Below are 26,503 nucleotides of genomic sequence, written 5' to 3' on the forward strand. Positions count from 1 at the left end.
TATCCAGGAACATACTATGAGTTCTAGCTATGGTTCTAAAAGACAATAAAGATTGCTTTTTACCTCTTGTTTTAGAATATCCTGTGCAAAATGTGAGGGTTTTGCACTGTTGAAGTTCAAATAAAACAGGTATGTTATAAAATTTTGAAGATTATTCAGCGGTTTTGGAGCAGTCTTTGTGCAAACGCACACCGTGGGCTCAAATGAAACGTTTTATAGCAGTAAGTCTCCTTAAGTACCGGATCTAAACCAAGTCATTCGGCATGTTATCGGACTGTTCTTATGGTAACCTGAAGTATAATTCTGCTTTGAACTTAGAGCCAAGTGTATCTGAGAGGTTAAAGTGTGCATTTCGTACATAAACGTTTTCTGCCATAAGAGCTATTCATCATATCAGCCACAAAACGCGACACCAGCAATAAACTTTAGTGGTCAAATAACATTATGAAAATAAATCACATTAATTTGACACGTAAATATGAAGCAAAAAGAAATATAAAAAAAAAGAAAGGAAGGAAGGAAGAAAAAAATGAATAAAGGAAGAAATAAAAGGCAAATATCGAGACGAAAATTCGTTCACGCATTGGTAAAACTCGTTCGTCACACAGAAAACATGTCCCAAGCTAATTACAGGGAACTCAATAAAATCGTTTCGTGCTGCTAGGTAAAAAAAGACAGGGCACTTTGTTTTTGAACTGAATCGACTTACATTATATGAATTTGATTGTAAACCACCAGGAAAAATTGGAGGGAAAAAATCGAATTTAGCATGTGACTTTATTAATACTTTTCTTCTTAACATGTACATTTTGTCACGGGAAGCCCATAAGCTTTGAGAACTGAATATAATTTAACGAAAAAAATTAAAAATAAAATAAATAAAAGCTACTATTTACTCACATGCTTCCTGGGATTTTGTGTTCAATAACCTTAATGTTATTGACCTCATCGTTTGAAATGATAATTCGTATTTATCAACTGAATCATAGATGTTTCGCTTCAATGGAAAGTCGTTTTTCACCAAAAATGGGTTGTGTTCACTTATGAGGCTCTTTCACACGTCTTCGGATATTTTTGAAAACGATTTTTTAAAAATTTGGATTAAAAAAATATTGTTTCATATCGTTTACGCTCGTTGACGCTCGGATTTCGACGATAAGTTTCATTTTCATCGGTTACGTGTGAACTGAAGGCTAATTATACGCAAATAGAAATATCGAGAATATCCGGCGGAAATATGGACGGGGCTTCAAGTAAAATGACGAACATTTCGTGCATTGAAACCGCGTTTTATATCATATTATATCATTTATATCATATATCATGTACGTATGGTCTGAAGGCCAATATACGCCAATAGATATATCAAAAATATCCGGATATGTGGACGGGGCCCTAATTTTAATGGCGGCCATTTTGTTTCAAAACTTTTTCTGTACTAGTCACTATTCAGAGTCTGTTGAAGTCTATTAATCGCGTCCCTCGTTCTCTTTTCTCATATATCCGCCTGGAATCTTTTGAAGTAACCTGGAATTCTGTTCCCAAACATTTTCGTATTGACATCATGTTTAAATATAAAGCCTTGAGGAATAAAAATGTTAGTAATTGGGAACCCTGTCTACTCTTATCTTCCAGGTTCACTCAGTACTGCTTGGACTCTCTTTGGTTTCCAAAAAAAAAATCCATCTGCCTTTACCTTTTTAAAACAGTCTTTCTTCACAGGCAGTCTAGACTTATTCACCAAAATCGTAATATCAGATCGTGTCCTCCGTATTACTATCATTGATAAGCCTCTTAGGATTTTGAGTAGTTTTGACAAAATATGAAAAACTTAAGAAAATAAAAATACAATTACTTTTGAAAAAATTCAATAACTGAGAGAAATGTTATCTGTCTTTATTGAATTACACAAATCTAATCCAGTTAAACTGGAATTTTAATATCTTTTTTCTAGCACAACGGAAGAGGTTCTGTTCAGTACTAGTACACGCGTCAAATATTCATTTATCCCTTGACTTGCATGTGTATTATATAACTGTTTACATAATGTATAAAGGTTTTATTTCTTAGTGAACACATTTTGTACAAATTCAAGACTTTCAGCTTTATGTTCGATGATCAAAGTCAGACGGATGGACCGCTTCAGCGATGCGGCAGCCATCTTGAATCACAAGGCATTATGGGTAATCCAGGGAGCAAATATACAAAGCTTTGTTACAATAATAGCGTCGATTGACACTAACAGTTTATGACAAGACAATTTGACAATAAATGTGTTGAAATAAAAGGCTTTGGGGTTCTGGAAATACCCGGAGAAAAAACCCTCAAATCAAAGAAGACATGTTACCTAACGAACTCTGCTCACATGCGATGAAGTTTCTTGGTAGAACCAGAAACATAGAAGTTACGAAAACGTGAGAATTTAGACTTTACTAAGTATCGTCTCTTAACGCATGCCAAATTTTACGACCTTCCATCGAGGTAAATAATCAATGATGACATAGAGACTGATTAGCCATTTTCAATGTAATTACTGTGCGTGTTTGACGTCATCTTGTGCAATATTAGAAACATCTAGGCGACCTCGAATTCCGTCGAATCCCATATTACAAATTCATTGTCTTTCAAAATTAAAATGTCTCAGGGTATTTTCGCTTTTTTGTTTGTTTTCTTTTTTTTCTTTTCCTTAAGCAAAATAATTTCTTACCTTACTTATACAGATTCTCATTAATCCCATATAGGTAACTGTCCAATTATTTTCTTAATTGGACAGGTCTTGTTGATATGGGATTAATTAGGCAACTATATAATTAATAGGTAATGGGATTTAATGCTCCCCAATCAAGAAATATAATTAGACTCGAAAAATTTCTCTGACCGCCAAATTGGACTCGGCCTACGAACTCATCCAATTTTGTCAGTCCTCGGAATTTTCCTCGTCCAATTATTACATATACTAATTGAAAAGTTCACTGTTTGTTGAAAATATTTGGTAATAGATCTTATTCGGTTTTTTTAATACGCCTTCGATCTTCGAGTACAAACGGTTGTTAATCCCGCGCTGGAAATGGCGAAAACTTGGACTACCAAATATTCAGCCGCTATAACGAACCAAAATGTTCGAATAGCTGAGACTAAACAAATGCATTACTTGAGTTCTGTTTAATTAGAGACCTTTAGCATCGTGTTTACCGCTAACCGTTAACCTTTAACCGATAGGAATCAGGCCCTGAAAAACGCCGCAAACACGGAGCCGAGCCATATTAAATTTCATTGATGACGGGTGTTGAATTTTTAGGATACGAGACCAGAAAAGAAATCAATATTTAGGCTAATTGTATGCCATATCGGATTATACTCTGCTGATATCAATACTCTTGCTCAGGTTCTGCTGGCCTCACGCGTCGTCTGCGCATGTCTGAGAAATTGGCGGGAAAATGGCAGTCGCGTCCCACCGCGGGCAACTGATTCACTCTAATAAACATTTAAGTTAGCAGCGTGTGATATTCTCATGAATAAGATAGGCATTATGAAAGTATATAATTTACCAATATGGAAATAATGAATGGGATTTACGAGCATGTGCTGTACGGTTTTCTCCGGCGTTTCTTCGTTTGTGGTAAACATGGATGGAGAGTCCGCTCCGAATGAGTACAAAAACATTAGTCTTGTTCCTCACCCACACACCACTCCCCTGTGGTATCATCACTAGAATTCAAGTTATCTATATACAATATTTAATGTTTGGAATATGATATTTGTCTACAAATGCTGGATGTTTTGAAGGAAAATAATGATCTTCTATCTTGGATACCTGGGGTAAATTTAAATAACTAATGGTGTACGATGGAAAAAAACACACATTAATTCGACCAAAACTCCGTCCCAGAAATCATTTTATAGATAAAAATTAACAAAAATAAATACTTTCATCTGATAATCGGCTAATTCAAAGTTTTCCGTTTGGAAAGGAAAGGAAAATAATATCATTATTTTTATATAAAAGATTAGTTGAGCGACAGCAGCTGTGTTTTTGACCTCATATTTATTTGCTTTTCGTGTTTTCGCTATCATTTTCCCGTATACACGCCACACAAATATACATAAAAAGATTACAATTTGTCAATTAACTTTGACCTATTATAATTGTACATTCAAATTTGCCTAACTCAATGAAACCAGGGATGAAACTCGAGCTTTTAAAGCTGTCAACAAAATGAAACCAAGAAAACTACGCCATCTGTAAACTAATTATCAAGAATTACATTTTGAAAAATAAAACTTGAAAAATCAATTAAAAACCTTTTTGAGACCTTGAAAAAGTAAACCTTGTTTCTGTTTTGAATAGAATACCCAAGGAATAAAGAAAAACGTCTATTATATACAAAAATAACAGGATATTCTTTCTGAAAAATGATTTTTTTCAGCCTCAGGTGTCAACTTCCAGCGACAACTGAACAAACAGTTTTTCTCTCAATGCGTATCATAATGGCGCGAAAACAACGACCTGATGGTATTATCTAAAATCCAATTGTAATTCTAAAAAGCATTAAACTTATCATATTTCAAAGGAAAAATAATTTATTAAGTACTAATAAATGGATCTTTTTGAGGCCTAAGGAAACGTATAGTTGGGTTAATGCCTGAATGAATTCAAGGAAAACAAAACCAGCGAAGCAGCAAAAACATTCAAAGTCCACTTCGTTTCCTGTATTTGGGCATAATTTGTCATGTTTGGCAACTTCTTTCAACACTTTAGTTTCGGAGAATAAAACTACGGAGCTGGGGTCGATTGAATTTCTAACCAATTTTGTACCGGATCTAGGACTATATTCACAACAAAGGTTATTTTGAGGACGCTTAATCAAGCTTTAATCTTCATTAATCTTTGAACAAACTAACGAGCGAGGGGTCTTAAAACAGTTAAAACTTTAAGCCAAAAATGAAAACAATTTAAAGTTGAAACTTTGACGGTATTGCGTGGTAACTGGTACCAAAGATCCAGAGATTATAGGTCACTTTATCGCCATATTTTGAAGATCTTCCGTTCTGGGGTTTGGCGAGAGAAATCCTTCACTTTTCCAATCAAACTTCTTTGAATGTATACACACAGTTTTGTGATGCTGAATTCAAGTTTCAATTCCAGTTCAAGTAGCGGCGAGCAAGTCATTTCACGAGAAGCGACGATATTTTATTGCCTTATAATGGGACTGATTTTGACAACGGCGGTGTTTGGGAACTGCCTTGTTCTTCTGGCAGTCAAACGAACAAAATCTCTACGAAACACTGCGGCAATCTTGGTAGTAAACCTCGCTTGTGTAGACTTGGCAGTAACTATTTGTATAGTGCCATTTGTAATCACCACGGCGTCTGCTCAAGGATGGGTGTTGTCAGACAAGCTGTGTAGAGTCACAGGTTTCTTCAACTCGTTTTTGACAGCAGCACAGATCATGGCTTTACTTCACATCAGTGTAAATCGTTTCGTTGCTGTGACTTATCCTCACTCGTACGACACAAAACTGTCGAAGAAAATTACTCTAATGATGGTTATAGCGGGCTGGATTCATTCTATGTTTTGGTGTTTGATGCCGTTTTATGGCTGGGGCGCCATTGGCTTCATCAATGGAACTTTATTTTGCAATATTTTATGGTCTCAGCAAATAAGCTTCGCTGCTACAGTCCAAGTTATGTGTTATTTTATCCCGTGCATTATCGCCGGTGTTCTGTACCTCGGTGTCTACATCAATATACATAAACACATAAAAAAAGAACGAACTAGGTCGACCATGTCACTAGGTGAGACAAATATTGCAGCTGCCGTCACGCGATCCGGTGATACGATCCGAAACTCAATCCATGGATCTTTGGAAGACGTTGAGGAGGCGCGAGCGAGCAGGGAAGCAGCGAGAGCTGCTAAGCTTAAAAGGAAACGACAGCGTACAATGGAGAACCGAGTGACCAAGACTCTACTCGGAGTTGCTGTCGCTTTTGCTGTTTGTTGGTTTCCCAGAGGAATTGCAAACTTGTGGGCACTGTCTGTGGATCGACAGAATGTACCTCTCGCTTTGGAGTACGCGTCGACTGCTTTCGTCTTCTTGAATTCGTCCGTAAACCCAGCCATCTATGGCGCTCTCAATCGAGACTTCTACAGAGCTTTTGTTGGTATTCTTTCTTGTGATAGGATTGGACGAAACAGAAGTGATACTGAAATATCTGCTGGATCAATATCGTTGGCAAGAAAGATATAGAGTAATATGCAATGCCCTATTACCCTCGACCTCATGTCATTATATATTTGTCGGGGGTATCAGGGGTATTTGAACTATACTTAGCTCTCTTAACCTCTATCTTATTGTAGGAAGATATAGTTATATGCAATACCCTATTACCCTCGACCTTATGTCACTATATATGAGTCGGTCGTATCAGGGGTATTTGAACTTAACTTAGCCCTCTTAACCTCCATCTCATGGTCATCGCAACAAACAGATTGCGTAATTGACCTTCTTAGCCTCGATTTCATGTAAGACGGATCATCGTCTAGGAATGACAATCGCTAATGGAAAGTCTAAGGTTAGACTAAGCCCTCTTGACCTCGATCTCATGTCAACTCTTGGTGTTCTGTTACTGGAAGCCTGATCTCACTGAGCAGGTTAATGATATTATCTGGAATGAAAAATGACGTTTTTATATTGGGCTATAAAAATGTAAATAGTTTACAGATTGCGTACACAGTATGACACATGCAATTATCATAATGTATATAAACGAATGTTAAATCATAAAACAATATTATCAATTCCATGCATGCACTGTAAGCTGTATTGTAACATTGATTTTTACAGCGGCTGCGCGCAAAAGTATGACCGCATTAAATGTGTTCGCATGCTTCTCTGCACAGGCTTTTTGCGGCCAAACGAGCTCTTACACGCCTTACACGGTCAAATCTAGTCAGATGACCACTCGACGTTACAATACATCGAATCTACAGCACTTTCTCTATGTATCCATTAGTTACGACTCTGACGACAGCGAACCAATCACAATTGCAGCGGTTTTCCCTGTAGAATTACACTAATCTTGTCCAACAAACAACTACACAGTATCTAAGTTGTTTCAAAGTATACCACAAGGATTACGAGGCGTTTTTTATTTATTTTCACAGAAGAGTAAACGATTGAGACAGTTTATATTTAATTTTCAGGAATCATGGTTATAAACCCTTAGATATTCTAGCCAATTTGCTGAGCTTCTGGGACATAGCAACGGTAACTAAGGGAAGTCGAAATCATAAATTTTTTTGATAGAGTGAAGTCATTAAACGCGTGAAATAGACATTAGACTAATACACTTTAGTAGACCCTAATTCCATTGTTTTCTTCTGTGTCTATTTGACTATTACACGTTGACTAACGTTTTTTATTTCACGGGTTAAATGCCTTCACTCTATACGATGGTCTAATTTTGCTAAAGGTTGAAAGTACGAGTGCAACTCAGTTGATGTAATATATTATGAAATAAAATCGTTTTCTATATTTTGTATTGATTCTATACCTAATATTGTAATATGTGTAATTTCTATTTTGATGACTGGTATATTACATCTACTGGGTGCTATAACGCGTTTTCACATGAAGTAGTCACAACCGCCATATTGGTGTACCTTTGACAATAAATTTGTCGTTAGACAGTTTCATGTAGATTTAAGTTACGGCAAACGTCAAACGTCAGTTGACCAGTGAAAAAGTATTTCACATTACTAAAAAGGAATTGCAAAAAAATCCAAGTAGTAGAAAAATAAACTGAGAATATTTGTGTGTGGTGAGAAAGTTTGTAAACGTTTAAGTGAAATACAGGAAAACGATGAAAACGTGGTCACGTTTGCCGTTTGCGGGAAGAAATATAGTCAATCTAAAACTCTCTATTAGTTCCTTTGGTTAGGTACATCAATATGGCTTCCATCCATTGCCAGTTAACTCTTTAGGTAGTAAGTGAAAACGCTCTATAAATGACGTGCTTCCCATCCTATAAAAAATGAAAGGACAATAGACAGCCGCCATCTTAGCTTATGACATGGGCCTTGTTTAAGCGGCAGCCATTTTGACTGGAATTCTATAATGCGTAGCCTTGCATTCAAATACTTTAGAATGCATTTGTGCGGGTTAAGCAATGCCTTTTATTCTCTTTATCGTCATGTCAGTTGACAAAAGAAACCAAGACTATCTTTTGTTAAAATCAACCAACATGGCGACTGTGAGGTCACATGTACATTGAAAAAACATGGCTACCATGCAGCTGGCCGCCATTTTGGTTGACACTGTTATGAAACCAAGACCAAAGTCAACCAACATGGCGGCTATGACGTCACATGTGCAGTGACAAAAGACATGGCCGCCATGTTGGTTGACACTGTTATGAAACAAAGACAAAAGTCAACCAACATGGCGGCTATGACGTCACATGTGCAGTGACAAAAGACATGGCCGCCATGTTGGTTGACACTGTTATGAAACAAAGACAAAAGTCAACCAACATGGCGGCTATGACGTCACATGTGCAGTGACAAAAGACATGGCCGCCATGTTGGTTGACACTGTTATGAAACCAAGGCCAAAGTCTATGTTCGAGTCAACCAACATGGCGGCTATTACTTCACATGCTTCGTTAAGAAAAAAAAGTACAAAATTCATTCAGAAGGAACTTTAAGCTTTAACTGACTAGGCACGAATAATGACAGGGTATTTCAAATCCTTTCCTTTGCGACATTCCTCTGGTTTAGTTACGAGGCATTCAAAAGGACTAAACGTCTTGTTGAAACAGATGCGAATACCACCAATGTATTGATCATCACCCTATAAGGAACAAATCAAGGAAGGACTGGTCAAACACGACACATTCTCGACCTTAACCCGTAGTGGTCACAGTATTGATCCCCGTATACACCACGTCGTATGTAAGTAGAGTAGCTTATTGATTCTCTCCTGTGCTTCGAGGGTTTTCCTTCCCCCGCCAAATTAAACTTTAAACTTTTTTTTGTTAACTACTGGCTATTAAGTACTGCTACCCTCGTAAAACAAGATTATTTATTTATATTGTACTCCAGAGCACTGCCGCACTTAATGCGCATGCGTAACTAACACTCTAGAGCCCGTGTTCCTTTTGGTCGTAGGCTAAAAACAATGTCCGGGTTTCCGTTTCATGAGATAAAACACAAAATTATACGCAGATAAATTGTGGCTTACCCTATCCTTCACACAAATGACTCGACCTTTTACACCATATTCCTTCATTATCGCGTCTTCAAATTCTTCCACCTAAAGGATAATCAAGTTAACCGTTAATTATACGCAGATAAATTGTGGCTTACCCTATCCTTCACACAAATGACTCGACCTTTTACACCATATTCCTTCATTATCGCGTCTTCAAATTCTTCCACCTAAAGGATAATCAAGTTAACCACAGATAGTCCAGTTTCAATGCGAGTGCTCTCTGCTATTGCGATGGAAGAGGAGAATGGGTAGCTAACAATCGACAAAACTGCCTCAAGCCAACATCAGAGAACAGTAAATATATCATTACACTTTCCTTAGCGGCAAGTTAGAGTTTATTAATTTTTCTAGAGATACCTGTACTTGTAAAATTTGTGCTTAAAAGTGGTGCTCTTGTACACGAGTCACGTGGTTACCTTGTAGGTTTTGTCGTCGCTTGGGGAAAGTCCTTTGTCAGCCAACATACTGCAAGTCAAAAGTAGAGTACAGAATATAAACGTGTATTTTCCGAGTACAAAGACAACGTATAGGATTACGGGTCCAAAATGAAAAGTAGTTCTATTAAAGATTTTGTGCTACTCTTTCTTCGTGGTAGGATTAATTGTCAAGAGTCTAATTGTTTTAGGTGGAGGTTGAATCATTGCGAATATTTTTCGCTTCATCTTAGTGGTTTTTGGACCCGGAAATACTTCAGAACTTAAACGCTGTATTACACAGGTCAAATCGGAAGCGTGAACTCTAAATTAGTGTTTCGAAAAATATTGCCATTTCCGTGAGCGTGACGGTATAGCGTCTGAGCATTTTCATTGGCTGAACAAATGATCTCAGCAGCGATTGGTTCAAAGGTAGTCATGAATTCCCTGCCATGACGCGTGGTGCAGTACCGAGTCTGACCAATTTCACTGGCAGAGCAATGACCCCTCACCTGCTGAGATTGGTTCAACGGTGATGACTTCATCTTAAATCTGCACTCATTAAAGTACGGAGTAGATTTAGTACGACTCTGCATGCCTCACGGCTCAAGGCGTGTAAATTGATCGAAATCCTTGAACCAATGGTAACATCACGACACGGCGCGTATGTACGCCGTGCTGTGCGGTTTTCACAGTCGCCAGACAATCAGTACACAATCCCAAGTACCAGAGGCTTTCGATTGCAACAGGCCATTTGCAGGAAATAATCACATGACTATTACTGGATGGCAAAAAAAATCATAGTTAATGGAGCGGAATGGTTTTGAAATCTCATAGAATAAAGGTATTGTTTTGCGTTTGAGGTTGAACCGCACCATCACGTGATACTGACTGTGCACAATGGACCAAAGTAAGTATGTTGAAAATACTTATTTCCTTATTATTTTCATGTATGAACATTTTGAAAGTGAAAGCTTTCATTCGATGACCACAAACTAAGCGGATAAATATTTTCGCATAGATACAGCTAAGTTACTAGAAGATAAATAAGAAAGATTAGGATTAATTAACAAATAATAACCATCTTAAGAAGTTTTTTAGGGAAAGAAACTTCTATATTCCCAAATACTGTGAACAAACGGAGCAACTTTTCCTCCTCTGTGCACGGTCAACGTCATATAATAATGGAATAAAGTCCAAAAAAACCTAGAACAGTAGGTTTCCAACCATTCCGCTCCATTAACTATGAAAAAAATCAGACTCCCCTTATTTAATAACTTTTGCTGGATTACTAATGTCATATCCAAAACCTTTTTCCAAAATACTTTTTTGCCTTCATAAGATACTTTCGATTTCAAGATACGAAGCATTTTAAAGTTTGTTTGCCATCCAGCAGAGCCTTCCCCAAGGGACCTTTGGTACGTGACTGTTAGTTGCAAATGGTCTAATTTGTATCTTCCTTACTTCAGCAGATTGGTGTGTAGATTCAGCGTCAGGGCCTTGAGGAAGTACGCGTGTTCATTACTCACAGCAGGAAGAGAGGCAGCACACGTGCCATGCCTCTCCCATTCGTGTTTCCTAGAAAGAAACCCAAACATTTTTTGAGGTACTAGTATTTTTTACAGTACAACTACTTTTACTTGGGCCACCTAGAAAGCAAGAACCGGAATCAAACTGTAAATTGAAAACAATTCTTCGTTTGCACGTTACGAGATCGCGGCTATGTTGGTACCATATTTCTCATTAGCATCCATTGTTAACGGTACCACAATGGCCGCCATGTTTTTGTCTTTTAACTCTCTTGGGAATGCTTGCAACCCATCAATACATTAGAGTAACTTGTTTGCATGACTGTGTAAAGCTCAGTGCTGTAAGCTTTACGTGCCGTGACGTTTTTTTACAATTTTAAATGGCTGATTTTTTTCCTCGCGCAATGTGATTGGTTTGGCAGTTTCATGGACGTGACCGTGTCCGCGCCGTGTTTTTGCCATGTTCCGGACATTTGATTGAATGGAGAGTAAATTCTCGCGCAATGTGATTCGTCTGGCGTATGCCTTGCCGTGTCACGTCCGTGTTCGTGCCGTGAGCTTTTCACAGTCATTACGAAAACTGCTCTACAACATTGGGTAACGGAGCCAAGCAGCAAAAAAAAAAAGCCTTTTAACATATCTTATTATTCTCATGTGGAACTGACGATGGCTATCTAATTGTTCAGGGTCAAATAACCATTCTTGTACAGTCTAGGTTTCTGATTGGCTCGACTACCCAAAGTTTGAATGCATTGCATTCAGTGGCCCTGGTTAGAGTAGTTGCACTGTTATAACATGAATAGAGATTCAAAAATTGTACATACCAGAGGTGTTCACTTTTTGAGAAATCAGGCAGGGAAATCCATTGCCTATTCATCTTTGATTTGAGATCCTACAGACAGCAGATTGTTGCACATAGATATATTGACATGATATTTGGAAATAAAATGTGTGCTTGTGTTATGCTGTTTTAAAGAATGCAGGGACTGGCAGAATGAAAAACAAGGTATTCAGTATGCAGTAGATTTTTAGAAGTAGCTGCACTACAGTGGTGTAGCCAGCATTTTGGGGGGAGGGGGGGGGGGGTTGGCTGGACCTTTGACATACATAGATTACTCCACTAAGTTTTTTGTTTTATTTTCTCTTATAAAGACTGCATCCAGACGTCAAGGGGGGGGGGGGGGGTAGGGAGTGAGGGTGGGCTTTAAAACCCCTGTAAATCACTCTCCCCCTGGCTACACCCTGATATGCGTGGATAACTATGGATAACTACATTTAATTACTGTTCTTGTTTTATTTTCTTTCAGATAGGCCGCACTCAGATGCCAAGCAGACAGGGGTATGGGGCGTCAAGACCCTTGTACCCCCTGCCTACACCCTTCATGTGCATGGATAACTGCATTAGGATTACATAAGAATCAAAATGAGCCTTTTTAACCTTACCTCAATCTCATGTGAATCGAATTTCCAGGACTTATTACAGTACCCAGGATTTGGAGATCCATCAATGGTAGGCCTGATTAAACAAAAGAATGTCAAAAGTATTTTTTCAAGTCAAAGGGTTTTTTAAATTCAACAACAAAAACAACTGACATTTTGATCTTGCTGGGTCAACATAATTTTCAAAATGAAATGGAAAGAGTTTGAACGAATAATTTAGAATCAATTTAAGTTCTCAAGGAAGTGCAGGGGTTTTGGGTGCTTTTGGAATAACATTCCTTATCCTCTAAAGGAATTCCCAAATCAATGTGGTCAAAATTAAAATTGCTGGGTTTCAATTGGCTAATTATTAGCTGATAAAAATCTTATTATTTGCTCCAAATGGTGGTCAAACACTGGACACCAGGTGCTGTCAACTAGAAGAATTAATTGGAAACTTGCGATTCAGCTGATAAACATTCCTTACCAGGAAATGATGCCAAGTGAAACCCAGCAACAGAAGATGCCTGTTATTGCGTGAAGTCTCAAAGCATGTGAAGATGAGGAGGATGAAAATGATGTACTAGCACTTTATGTCACGAAAAGCATGATTTTTTGATGAAAAAATGAAAAGTGGAAAACCCAGAGATAAACCATTGAATACCATGGAAGAGAACTAACGCTGAAGCAATAGGACGTTTGAATGATGGAGTCATTAACATCTACTACCAGACTCCCTTTAACACTTTCTTTTGTTCAGTTAATTATCACCCATTGTCTTACTATTCTCGATCATGAGGGAATACAAATTTAATTAAGAAAGAAAATTTACTAAGCAATATGGTAGTGGGAGTTAAATGACACCATCATGCAAACGTCCTATTCTACTGCATCACACATATACCAATGGGTTTGGGAATTAAATCAGGTTGCATGGATGAGAAACAGGACCTTTAACACTATGCTGCCTGTGCTTAATTCTTTAAACTTGATGGATAAGTGCTTGCATGAACGATATACAGTCAATGTCATTAACGTTGTCCACCAAAAAAAGACATTTACACATTTACACATTTAAACTAAAGGAAATATCATGTGTTTCATTATGTATTCTTTGCCTCGTGTGTGTCAGCCTGAACTTTAAACTTAAAATTCAACTTGTGAATCGAAAATCCAGAATGCCATGACCATTTAGTGAGGATTTAAGATGGAGAATGGTATTTCAGCATTTGTTTTATGCCAGAACGTTCGAGAAAACATGTGATATTTCTTTTAGTCTAAATGTCTAAATGACTAAATGTGTAAATGTGTAAATGTGTAAATGTGTAAATGTGTAAATGTGTAAATGTGTAAATGTGTGAATGCATGTGTGAATGTGTGAATGTGTAAATGTGTAAATGTGTAAATGTGTAAATGTGTGAATGTGTGAATGTCTTTTTTTGGTGGACAACGTTAATGACATTGACTGTATATGCATTTCAAAAAACGTTGTCCAAGCCAAAACCAAAATATTCCAAGAACAGAGAATAGATGAAATGATATAATCATTTATTAATAATAATAATGATAATATTATAATAATGAAATAATAATAATGATGATAATAATGATGATGATGATAATGATAATGATAATATTATAATAACGAAATAATAATAATGATGATGATAAATAGAGGATATTACATGGGCGCACGGAGATACGAAATTTATCTTCGAGTGTTGAAAAATCTCTCACAAGTGAGCACAGCGAACGAGTGAGAGATTTTCAACACAACAAGATAAATTTCGTAATCTCCAAGCACCCATGTAATATTCTGTTTATTATATAATTATCAATGAAAGTATGTTTTGGCTTTTTCAGGCAATTCTTTCCGTGTATTTTCGAATAGCCATCGCAATGGTGTTATTTTCACACGTGAAAATAACATGTTATTTTCACGTGTGAAAATATCAATTTTTCGAAATAGAGAAAAATATATATTTCATTGGTAATTATATAATAATGATTATTATTATTTATCATTAATTATTATTTAATTACTCACCATAGACCATGTATGGTCCAGTTTTCCACATCATTTGGAACACAGTCATTTCTGAATCTATAATCATTCACTATTCTAAAGCTTTGATCTGTCTGGGGAAGTTATTGAAAAACAAAAAAAAGGCTGGATGAATGAATGAACGAATGAAAAATGAATGAATAAATGAAGGCTAGGCTCGCCATCTCCTTTAGCTTAAAAAAGGTATAACAGAAAACTCAATTCTTACGAGCGTCAACCCCCCCCCCCCGACTCCATCCCACCCCACCCAGGGAGAGTATATTACTTACTAATGAATCTGCATTTTCTTTATAATAGCACTGGGATTGTGGCCACCATTGACTAAACACAAAGTACTTCCAATCATGGGATTGCTTGGCAAACCTGAAAGAATATAGCGCAATAAATAAGGTAAAACAAATGATAGCCTACTCTAAAATATATTATAAAATAACTGTTCTAAATCTCGCATTCTGATTGGTTGGAAGCATGTGCTTTATGAGGGCACACAGCACATGTGTGCCCTTTCAGTTTTGTCATTCCTGTAATTTGTATCTCATAAAAGAAATAAAAAACTTGCTTGCTGTGCTGTGTGCAGTTATAAAGCACTTGGGGATTGGCAGAACACTCGGGAAGTGTCTAGAAGCACTCTGCTACGTGTTAGGAGAAGCACGTCACGTAGCAGAGTGCTTCTCGAGTGTTCTGCCAATCCCCACATGCTTTATGACTGCACACAACAGCTCCGCACACTTTCTATTTTTCTTTACTATTGGCAGTGGCATTTCAGCAGTGCCATGTTTTAATCAAAGAAAAAAACCATGGCAAAAGTAATAATAATAGGAAAATACTGGTTTTCTTACCCTTCTTCACCAAGGGAAATGGAAAGAACAATGGCAAATGACAACAGCAGCAGAACTAAAAAATATAGAAACATAAGAAAAGAAAACAATGTAACAAAGTAAACAGAGAAAGTAGGAAGTTTTAAAAATACAATATATTTATATTTATATGTGAAAAATTATCATGTTTTTTGGTTTTCATTCTTGCATTCATTCTTCTGAATTGAAAGTGTTTGGTGGTGTAAAAGATTAAAAATTAAATCGTAAAAGAGTGCTTAGAATTCATGGGTATTTTACATTTTGAAACAATATTTTGGAGTGTATGTACTACCCCAACTTGAAGATAACATATTTTTAGTGACCTACTTTTAATAGACGCTAAATATCATACCCCCCAGTACCCCCAGTACCCCCCACCTTTCTCAGTCTAAAAATGAAGTATGAAAGTGTACTATGACGAAAATCGCTCAAACTTGGATTCAGCTGAAACTTCCTAACAATGCTCTTTAAAGGTCCAATAATCACTGTATGAAGTGTTTTCTCGATATTCAGGACGAAAGTATGATATTTTTACGATTATTTTTTTGGAGTTTGTGACGTCATTTTCGTCATAGTAGCACTTGAACGATGACCTTCGAAAGTTCCTGGTTTCTAGTTTCATAAATAAATATTTCTTATCGATGTGATAAAGAAGCTCAAAATATCATATACAAGCTTAGATGAGAGTATGTGTATATATATGTATATATATGTATTTGTGTGTATTTGTATATATACAAGCTTACATCAATCACAGATTTGACCTGATTTTTTAGATTCTAATTTATGAATTTAAGATTTCAGCTATGTTAAATTTATAACTCAACAAAACATTAGTCGATTTCCTGTTTCTAAAGTTTGTATTCAGAAATAATAGATTATGAATATGAAGTAATTTCAAATAATGCTTATCGCTGCAATGAGGCTGAATGAATCCAGAAAGGAAAAAGAGCATTTTTATTTCCGCGCTCAAACTTTTTTGTCACCATGCGCTTGTCTCGGGACAAAGACTCTCTGCAGAAGCTTATAAAGCAGATAATTTCCTGTAAACAAAACAAGTTAAAATGCCAATGCATGTTGTATTTACCTCTCTTTGTCTCCATCTGGAAAAAGCTCGTTGGATTTGACCACAAATAAAGCAATATGTGAACTACCTTTAGTTGGGAATCCTTAGAAGAATTTTGAAGAATAAAAGTCACATGCTTATAAATACAGATAGAACGCGATCACTGATTGGTCTATTCATTGTTTCCGGTAAAAGCTTACGTGTTATATAAAAGAAAATCTGATTCTTCATCTAAAGAACCCTAGCATGAATCTTAATACGAAACTAGGAATTATAATCTTTCTTGATAAATATTTCCAATGAAATATTTTTTCAAAGGTTTATCTGTAGTTAATAACAAACCAAGTTTGGGCTTCCTGTGTTCAAGGAATTTACTCTCAACATTGCGGGATTTTTATTCGATCAGCTGATAAAAGTCTTTTAATCTCATTACTTACCCCAAAAACAAAATTGATTCTTCGTGAAAACTTGTGATTCAGCTTATTCTGGACGGGACAGTGCTTGCACGGGACAGGAAATGACGCAAACTGAAAACCAGTTATTGGGCTTGCTGTGGAGTTTAGGTCGAGAGGGACTATGTTCTACATTCCATTCAACGGCGAAAATTTCAAAGTTTTGAGCAAAAAGCCTTAGATTTTAAAATTACTTTTTCTATTCCTAAGAATGTCTGAAGACTGGAATTTTACTGAGGATGAGATAAGGGATAAGCTAGCTGAGCTTGGATACAGGAATATTCCTAGAGAAAAGCTGAGAGAGTTTGCTGATGGTGAGTCTTTATTCCATCAATCTTTATTTTTTCAATAAGTTTACAAAACAAAGCTTACTTTATCTTAAGCTTAGATCTACATTTTCAATTTTTGAGCCTTTTATGATTTATTTGATGACTAAAGTCCACGAATTGCTTGTAATCAACATCAAAGCAGCCATTTAAAAAGATAAATACGTATACTTCTGGATATTTTCGTTGATCAAACCTTTTATAAGCTTTCTAACCCTGACTTAATAGTTACCAGCAGCGCTGTCTAGATACAAATGTATGTCAAAACAAGAAACTGATTTTTGATGTTTTTTTTGATATTGTAGATCTACAGCAGCTTATAAAGTTTGAGTCCTCAGCTACCAATCAGCAGAGAGGTACAGCTTCATCATCAACTTTAGACACTACAGAACAGATAGATAGCTTTGTCAGTACAACAGATGAACAGACTGAGACCTCACCAGAATCAGACAAAGAGAGGCTTTATCCAAGAAGAGCAGCAGAAATAACCAGCAAGAAAGGAGTAAGTAGATCAACTTTGATCAAATTTGAGAATCCTAATATTATTATTAATTTATTAATTTCATTAATAATTTATAGTTGAGTCACATACCCTATGGTAAAGAGAACTACTTATATCCCATTAAAGAGGTTGATACACCTACATCAGATGGCACTTCAGTTGATTATGAAAGACCTAGTCATAAATTGGCCAAAAAGAGGAAAGTACTACGACGGAGAAATGGAGAGGCTAGAGTGTTTGATGAATCATTTACTTCCACAGATTCAGGTAGGGATTTATTGGGTTAGTTTCATAATAAAAAATTATCGAATGAGGTTATCAAGGTATGGCTAACTTACAGATTGAACCCTGAAACAACCTCTGGGCTGATCTAAATCAGGGCATGGCTAACTTACAGATTGAACCCTGAAACAACCTCTGGGCTGATCTAAATCAGGGCATGGCTAACTTACAGATTGAACCCTGAAACAACCTCTGGGCTGATCAAAGTCAAGGCACGGCTAACTCACAAATAGAACCCTGAAACAACCTCTGTGCTGATCTAAGTCAGGGCATGGCTAACTCACAGATAGAACCCTGAAACAACCTCTGTGCTGATCTAAGTTAGGGCATGACTAACTTACAGATTGAACCCTGAAACAACCTCTGGCTGATCTAAGTCAGGGCATGGCTAACTTACAGATTGAACCCTGAAATAACCTCTGTGCTGATCTAAGTCAGGGCATGACTAACTTACAGATCAAACCCTGAAACAACCATTGGGCTGATCTAATTCAGGGCATGGCTAACTCACAGATAGAATTGGGACTTTTTTTGCTGAGAATTTAGGAAAACTGCAGAACCCTGATAAAAAAACTTAGAGTCGTGGGAGAGCTAGACCTATCAAACTCTACTCACATGTGTGGTGCCAAGTCAAGGAATCAAACCCAAAAGCCCAGAGTTGAGAGATAATTGCTATTATCATATGACCCGTATGGCGTGAGCAGGGCTGTATGGCTTTGAGCGAGAAGTCTACAGCCCTACTCAAAACCTTCGACCGTATTGACATAATTTGCAATTTTTAAAATATCTTTTTTATTTAGGGTCATATGATAAAATGCTTATTGACTGAGTTAGATCGGGCTGTACAGGAAAATATTTGGCTCTCGCTAATATGTACGGACCTCGCTGCCCTCGGTCCGTACGGCATCACCTCAAGCCAAATATTTTCCCGTACAGCCCTCCCACTCAGTCAATAAGTACATATTGCTATACCTCTCTTGATTCCTGATTTTGTTAATACATTGGGTAGCTTTCAGTTTCATTCAATTTGATGTAATGATGCAGTATGATGTTACTACTAGATATCGTGTGTTAATACACTGTATGACCAGCTAACCACTGACCCTAGAAAACAACTTTTCAATATATATAATATATATATATATATATGTTATTTCACTCAAGGTTCAACAGGAACTGATATTTCAGAGCTTGAGCAGAGGTTGAGAGAACTTCCCTTGTGTGACCCAAAATATGACAACATATTTCAACAACCTCTCGATTACCGTCCGTGGGAGGGGCAACAAGCTGGAGGTGCATTACCATCATGTAAGTATATTACTGTACAATTATTGTATGATCTGCTGAACTGTATGGGTATTAGCAATGGACTGCTCTAAAGCCAAGATTCTTTGATGATTGTACTTCCTCCCTATTATTGAAATAATCTTATTATCTTTCACATTACGATTCAGATATCAGACCAAGAACAAGTCATCCTCATACAAGAGGAATCAAAAAGTGTGACCCAGTGAATAGGTAAAATGTTCCCAGATGTTTAGAGCGAGCAATTGTAGTGTTAGGACTTCATAATGGTTCTTTATGTCATCATCCTTGGCATTGCAGCTCTTTCTACGTATGACGTGAAAAGGTTTCCGTGAAAAGCACCAACTTAATGCTATGAAGAACTAAGCACGAAAACATACACATAGAAAAAAGTTTTGAAAATATCCTTGTGTCATCGACCAGCATCGCCGTCCCCAATTCTTGCCGATGCATAAGGTCTCTCGATGGAACACATCCAAACCACATTCAGCAAATCATAGCAATAGCCAAGCATTCTCACCAATATTCCAAGTAATTGCGTAATTGAATAATTTAGTCAAAAGCTAAATTAATAATTGCTCTCAAAACCAGTTGTATAGACTCAAAAGTTTATCATTTATTGCTTTTAATACTTTGAATTACTGAAAATGAAGGTTACAGACTAAATGGTGTTGTAATTGTTGTCGACTAGGTATCGTCAGTTCAGTCGTGAATGGGAGAATAACAAGGCTCCAGGAGAAAAGAGCCACAAGTCATTACGATGGAATGTTAGGGTATGAAATCTTATCAATGAGGAGCATTATTAATATTTTTTAGCAAGATTCATATAGATATTCCTGTCTCTTCTGTCCTTTGGAGAGAAAAAACCATGCTTATTTTCACAAGGGTAGTATTTATTAGCCTGTGGTAAACAAAACCTGTAGCCCTAGGTCCATTATCAAATTTAGAAGTTAATTTTTGAGGAGGGAGTACAGTAAAACAAGAGAACCTGAAAAAATCCCTTAAACCACAAGAGGAAGCAAACTATGAACTTGACTCACATACAATGACAAATCCAAGGATTAACCCATGGTCACAGCAGCATGAGACAGTGCGTTAGCAGTGAACACCATGGGAAAGGACCCCATGTCTCCTAGAAGCAAAGTAGGGGATAGGAAATGGCAGTGTGAAAATGATATAAATCATTTAAATATATTTATATTTTGAAGTGAGGAATAATTTCAATTATTGTTCTTTTTTTCTTTTTTAAGGGACAATTATTACAGTGTGATATCTTTGAGGTAAGGCTGTTTAAAAAATCATTAGAGACCTTTTTAGCATCAGGTTTGCCATTTACCACTAGGGAACAGGTCAAGAATCATCTTGGCAAACAGAAAAACCATTTGTATCAATGAAATTCAATATAGCAGCTCTTCCATCCGCCTTGCTGAATGTCAAAATTTTGATTTAAAACGCCTGATTTTGAACTGTAGTTTGAGGTTTGCAGTACCTACTGTATAAGGAGCGTCATGCTGAAGCTCTATTATTTAAATTACAGCACTGTTTGCCATCACTGTCATATTTGCCAAAAAGTGACATACCATATTTTGTTTTTTTAGCGACCTCAACGGCGGTATGTGCCAAATAACTATGTCGTTCCCACTGACAAGAAACGGCAAAATCTACGCTGGCAAGTTAGAACAAATATGGCAAGAGTTTGAATAACTCTGCTGTAAGATACAGTAGCAGCAGGGCATGGCAGAATCAACAAGGGCTGTAGGATCTTTTGTGCATACATGTGGAAGATCTAGGAAATTCCAAAGGTAGTGATGGGGGGAGTGAGGTAGGCTCGAGAAAATAGTATCACAGATATAATGTGAAAGGTAAGGTTTTTAGATGAGAATCCTTAACCAAATGGGGGAGTCCTGAACAGCCTTTTACTTTCAGAACCTATTCTATGAGCCTTTTAGCTTGGCATACAAGTTTCTCCCATTTCAGACCATGGGTTATTCCCTAGAGTACGAATTTCTTTGTTTAACATTTTGGCATGAGAAGAAGCTGGAATATGGATATAAGTAAACAAAGAATCTTATTCTCAAGAGACTGACATATGGTCTGTAATGAGAAAACATATTCAAGCTAAAAACATCTACTGTACCAGCATTCCTTGTCATTGTGTTTTCAAAAGTAAATCCTGCCTCTAAGTTTTTAAATTTTCTCCCCATTGTTATTTGAATCAAGAATTTATTTCCTTGAACCGGTATATAATTCAATTATTATTCCTCGAGTGTTTTTGATATCTTCTTCACTAAGTCAGTGTAAGTATATCAATAATTATTGTAAATAGTAAATTTGAGAATAAATTGTTTTGAAATAATAATTTACAGTTTTTTTAATACTTTGCTATGTTCTTCCTTGCGAGAACTTTACACAACCAAAGATTGCTGAAATGTAATATTATATGGGCAGACACTAACGGTGGCACTTGAAGAAAGTTAACCAATCACAGCATAGTTTGTCGCACTTGAACCAATCAGCAGCAAACAAAGTAAAATACATAGATTTTATCAACTGTGGGAATCAGAGATCGTGATCGGCCAAGGTCAATATGATACTGATTTGTACTCTTTTCTGATTCTTTATCTTGAATTTTGTTTAAGTGGTCCCAGTTTGTATGTCTGTACTGTATTACTTATCACAGGGTTCTTGCTGAGGTAACCACTTAAAATTCAAGGAGTATACAAGGACCCAAAAATGAAATTTCAAGGAGTATGTTCAGCTAAATATGCCAAGGTTTTACATGGTGGTTGCACATGGCCGACTTTCAGATTTTCTGATCTTTCTGACTAGATCTAGGTCAGAACCATGCAAGTAATGATCAAAGCAAAAATTCAAGGAGTTTAAGGAGTAGCACAAACTTGCATGAACCCTGTTATTAGCAAAGTGAACCAGTCATTTAAAAAACCATACACAAATAATGATATTCTATTTCAAATCCTTTTATTATTTACAAGTCTAGAGTAACTTTCAGAGAATGTCAACATTTCTATCCAAACTGGTTTTGTAAGATACGATTGTCTTCACAGAGTCTCTCTTCCAACCTCCTGACACCATCAAGGGAGATAATGATTTTGTGCCGCAGCAGAATACTATACACATTCACGTCTAAAATTAAAGGGCAAAAAAATACATTCATATTACCGAGCAGTTTGATTATTTCTATCTTATTTTTAGTGTTGATATCCTTTGTAATGGTGATGGTGATGAATTGTAGATAATTGATGATATGCTAATGATGACTGATGACGATGAATCATGATACATGATGATTATAAATTCTCTCAATATTTTGTTATCTCAAGCAATAGAGGTTTTGCACCATCACGTGCTCACAGCCATAATACAGCTTGGACAGCCTGTGGTTAGATGGCAGAACAATAAAATCCCTTTGCTCTCTTGCAAATTGAATTATTTTTCAAGTAAAACAATAATTGTATTGTTCCTGCCATCTAACATGGCTGCCATCATGTGATGGTAAAATATATAAAAAATATATATTGACTCCGACGAAGGACTAACGTCCGAAACGTCAGTTACTATTTTCACTACGGTGTATAACTTATCATTCTACGATAACTGTTTTATTAGAAACACCGACGCAGTCCACGCTAGTGTTTACTAGCCATCATCTACATAAAAAATATATAGGTTTGTTTATCATCAATGTTATGATAATAATATTCAGAATATTTTTAATGTTATAATGTAACTAATAAGCACAGATAATAATATAAGCTGAATCTAATAAGCAATTTTGTGATGAAATTTAGCAACACAACATACTTTCACTATGGTAGACATCAACTTTTCTCAAGTCTTCTGCGGCATCAGCAAGGGTGGCGTTTTTTAAACTAGTGAGAAAAAGGGTTAGGAATGATTCAATTTAACAAGACTGATAATGCTGGTGATGGTGATGATATTAATAATAATAAAATTATAGTATAATAAAGGGTAAACTTACTCACCCATCGACCAAAACTGCCGAGGTCCATCCTTGGTGTTCCAAAATGGGAATCAAATCCTAAAAAAGCATGAAAAAAGCATGTTCTAATTCCATTCATTTTCTTCCATTCTTTACATTCTCAATAACAATCATAACAGCAAAGTAGCTTTTGATGGATTGTCAGAAAACACACAGTTCTCTATGACATATGGAATGACTGCTAAGTTTGCAATCTTGTGCATTGATTGACATCAAACAGCAGTTTATTCTATTTTGCTCCTCGATGTCAAAAAAAGTGGTTGCTATTTTTTCTGTTCTTCTCCAGGTAATACCAAAAAAAATCGGAAATATTGTCAATACTGTACCTTATCTTGTTCAATGTCATCAAAAGATTCTACGATGTGAAGATCACCCTACAGCAGATGGTAAAGATCGATAATGAACAGAGTGGAACAGTAACACAGTACGATGTAGATGTGAAGATTTTTGTACTAAAGGCAAGTATAGTATTTATCATCAAATCCTAAAACAACCTCTGGGCTGATCCAAGTCAGGGCATGGCTAACTCACAAATCGAACCCTGAAACAACCTCCGGGCTGCTACCTCTGGGCTGATCCAAGTCAGGGCATGGCTAACACAAAGATGGAACCCTGAAACAACCTCTGGGCTGATCCAAGTCAGGGCATGGCTAACTCACAGATCGAACCTGAAACAAGCTCTGGGCTGATCTAAGTCAGGGCATGGCTAACTCACAGATCAAACCCTGAAACAACCTCTGGGCTGATCTAAATCAGGGCATAGCTAACTCACAGATTGTACCTGAAATGAACTCAGGGTGTGGCTAACTAACACATTGATTTGGAAATAGCAGACTAGTTGCCTAATGTAGAGGGGCTTCCTTACCTGTGCATATCGAACAGACAGAGCAACACGTAGTCCCATTCGTCTGACTTTCTTTGGTAAGGTATATTCATAATCTCTGGGTTTAGGACCATGGACAACACCACCTGCAAAAGTTAGAATAAAATATGATCAATGTAAAAACCTTCTACTTGACATCTGATCACAGTGTAATCCCTTCGTGGTTCATCTTTTGTGATATCAGACAGCTTAATAATAGTCTTTGTAATTGAAGAATGTTAGAACCTTACCTCCTCTGAATTGGGGTGCTCTTATACTTCCTTGCCTTGCTTTGCCAAGTCCTTTCTGTGACCACGGCTTCCGTCCACCTCCCCTTACCTCACTTCGTCCTTTTACACAAGCTGTGCCCTAATGAAATGAAAACTCAAATATGCATGTCATAACATTTTAGATAGAGCTTACTATGCTTCTCAGTTGAGTGCCACAAAGGTTTTTTCACCAAAAAGTGCATGTTGTTAGGGACATCGCTGATAATATTTATTGCTGGTGAAGTATGACCAAAATTGCTACCATTGACGATACTAGCGTTTTATATAACCGTTAGCGTCTTGAGATTGAATGAATATATTCATGCAAAAATAAGTCAGTAATGTATTTTGTTCTCTTCAGTTAAAACTTTTTAAAGCATTTTCGTCAATAACAAAATGCATTAATACTTACAGCTCGTCGCTTTGCTCTCTGCCACACTACTACTCTATGTAAAATATCAATTCTAGAAAAAAATGATTGATTGTGGGATGAATATGGAGAGGTTTATGAGGTTGGGAATTCGTGGATGTTGAAGGAAAACTCCTGCTCTATTGCATAGCACCAGCCTGCTGAGAAAATGTCAAAAAGGTCCTCACCGAGGGTTTTCAGCAAAGACGAAGTCATTTAATTCTACAATTCCTACTGGACTGTCATCTCTAAGCGAGGTAACCCAAGACAGGACACCAGAATTTTGGTTTTCATGTTTCCTTTCAGCAATAAATTGGCAAACGGATGGAGAAAATGTATCTGGAGAATAAAACAAATTTCATTAACTCAATCTAGCTTGTCCAATACTCTAATACTCCTGAAATAAAAATAAAATTTCATCAACCATAAAAGTTCTCTTTGCTTTCTTGCCCAAAAATAAATGGTACATGTTACCCACCCCCACTCCCCCCCCCCCCCCCCCTAAGAAAAACTACATTTCCCTAGCCTCACTCCCTTCCAACAACAGACACATAGGATCAAGATTTCGCGCCATGTGCAACGGTAGCAAACTGTGGTGCAATCCTCAAAACAAAACTACAGTTTTCCATGAATAGGAACCATGAGGCATCTGCAAGACTTTAAAGTGAGTTATATCAGAGTTCATGGAAGTCTTACTACGCTTTTAATACGATCTCTAAAGCTCTGCATGCAATTTGCCTACCGTATTCTGGAAGTTCTTCAATGGTAGGAGCTGATGGTCGAGGTGCTGGGGCCAGTGCTACAGGACGATGAACGTATCGAACAAGAGACGCCTATCAAACAGAAAACTAAAGGTAAGAAAAACAATTCAAATAGATGTTAATTCTAACCTTTTTTTTACTTACCGCAACTCGAGTCTCTGCTTGAAGCGGAGACTTTCGACGAACAAGATGACTGAAAACCACTCTAACAGATCTTCCAAGGATATTCATTTTTAACTTGAGGATAAGTAATTATATAAACTATAGCTTAGTTTAGATAATAGGCTATACAATCAAAACGAAATAGAAAATTTTATCTATTTTTGGAAGGCGCCGTTTTAATTTTGTCCATGCTGTCCGCCATTTTGAATCCTGCGTAGGTCTCTACTGCGCATCTCTTTGAAGGAAAGCGCGCTGACTTCAACGTTCATTCCCATTCGGTTTTCGTTTTCATTTTTTCATTCCTAAATTATTTTTTTAATAGTTCATTTACAGTATCAGGTATATCTGTAATATTCATTGCATATTAAGAACAATTTTTTTCTCATTTGAATGCTCTTTTTACTTTTATTAACCATCTATTAAAGTGCCTATCACCCTTCTGACAAAACCTTTATAATTTCAAGAAGCCGCACTCAAACTATGAAATATTTTCGGGTTATTCCACATCTTACCCCATGTAGAATTAACACT

The 26,503-nt window shown here is 36.8% G+C and overlaps 4 protein-coding genes across 5 annotated transcripts; 2 read left to right on the plus strand and 2 right to left on the minus strand.

Annotated features, from left to right (window-relative positions):
* The first annotated feature begins 4,733 nt into the window (after positions 1-4,733).
* LOC116305255 (octopamine receptor beta-2R-like) lies at positions 4,734-7,535 on the plus strand. The gene has a single exon (XM_031715125.2). It carries the CDS (start codon positions 5,100-5,102, stop codon positions 6,246-6,248), a length of 1,149 nt encoding a protein of 382 aa, XP_031570985.2. The 5' UTR covers positions 4,734-5,099; the 3' UTR covers positions 6,249-7,535.
* LOC116305257 (ribonuclease Oy) lies at positions 7,136-16,769 on the minus strand. Its single transcript, XM_031715128.2, has 10 exons — positions 16,643-16,769; positions 15,538-15,592; positions 14,968-15,061; positions 14,681-14,772; positions 12,658-12,730; positions 12,039-12,106; positions 11,150-11,263; positions 9,689-9,737; positions 9,368-9,439; positions 7,136-8,852 (listed from the first exon to the last, which is right to left on the minus strand). The coding sequence occupies exons 1-10, from the start codon at positions 16,656-16,658 to the stop codon at positions 8,718-8,720; spliced, it is 768 nt and encodes a 255-aa protein (XP_031570988.2). The 5' UTR covers positions 16,659-16,769; the 3' UTR covers positions 7,136-8,717.
* LOC116305256 (centriolar and ciliogenesis-associated protein HYLS1) lies at positions 14,998-21,749 on the plus strand. 2 transcript variants are annotated; one of them, XM_031715126.2, is made up of 9 exons: positions 14,998-15,088; positions 17,284-17,387; positions 17,705-17,901; positions 17,979-18,168; positions 19,348-19,491; positions 19,638-19,701; positions 20,180-20,261; positions 20,739-20,768; positions 21,087-21,749. In XM_031715126.2, exons 2-9 carry the CDS (start codon positions 17,285-17,287, stop codon positions 21,186-21,188), a joined length of 912 nt encoding a protein of 303 aa, XP_031570986.1. In that variant the 5' UTR covers positions 14,998-15,088; position 17,284; the 3' UTR covers positions 21,189-21,749. The 2 variants fall into 2 exon arrangements, with proteins under 2 accessions (XP_031570986.1, XP_031570987.1); XM_031715127.2 differs by lacking the exon at positions 14,998-15,088 and having other exon boundaries at positions 17,089-17,387.
* A 701-nt stretch (positions 21,750-22,450) lies between these two features.
* LOC116305254 (uncharacterized) lies at positions 22,451-26,222 on the minus strand. Its single transcript, XM_031715124.2, has 10 exons — positions 25,955-26,222; positions 25,792-25,882; positions 25,238-25,388; positions 25,053-25,104; positions 24,623-24,740; positions 24,375-24,478; positions 23,836-23,883; positions 23,493-23,548; positions 23,311-23,378; positions 22,451-22,632 (listed from the first exon to the last, which is right to left on the minus strand). Exons 1-10 carry the CDS (start codon positions 26,039-26,041, stop codon positions 22,514-22,516), a joined length of 894 nt encoding a protein of 297 aa, XP_031570984.2. The 5' UTR covers positions 26,042-26,222; the 3' UTR covers positions 22,451-22,513.
* Between the last annotated feature and the right edge of the window lie 281 nt (positions 26,223-26,503).

The sequence above is a fragment of the Actinia tenebrosa genome, unplaced genomic scaffold, assembly GCF_029948245.1.
Source record: "Actinia tenebrosa isolate PJP-AT-01 unplaced genomic scaffold, QUT_ActTen_1.0 PGA_scaffold8__29_contigs__length_14323225, whole genome shotgun sequence".
Taxonomy (NCBI): Eukaryota; Metazoa; Cnidaria; class Anthozoa; order Actiniaria; family Actiniidae; genus Actinia; species Actinia tenebrosa.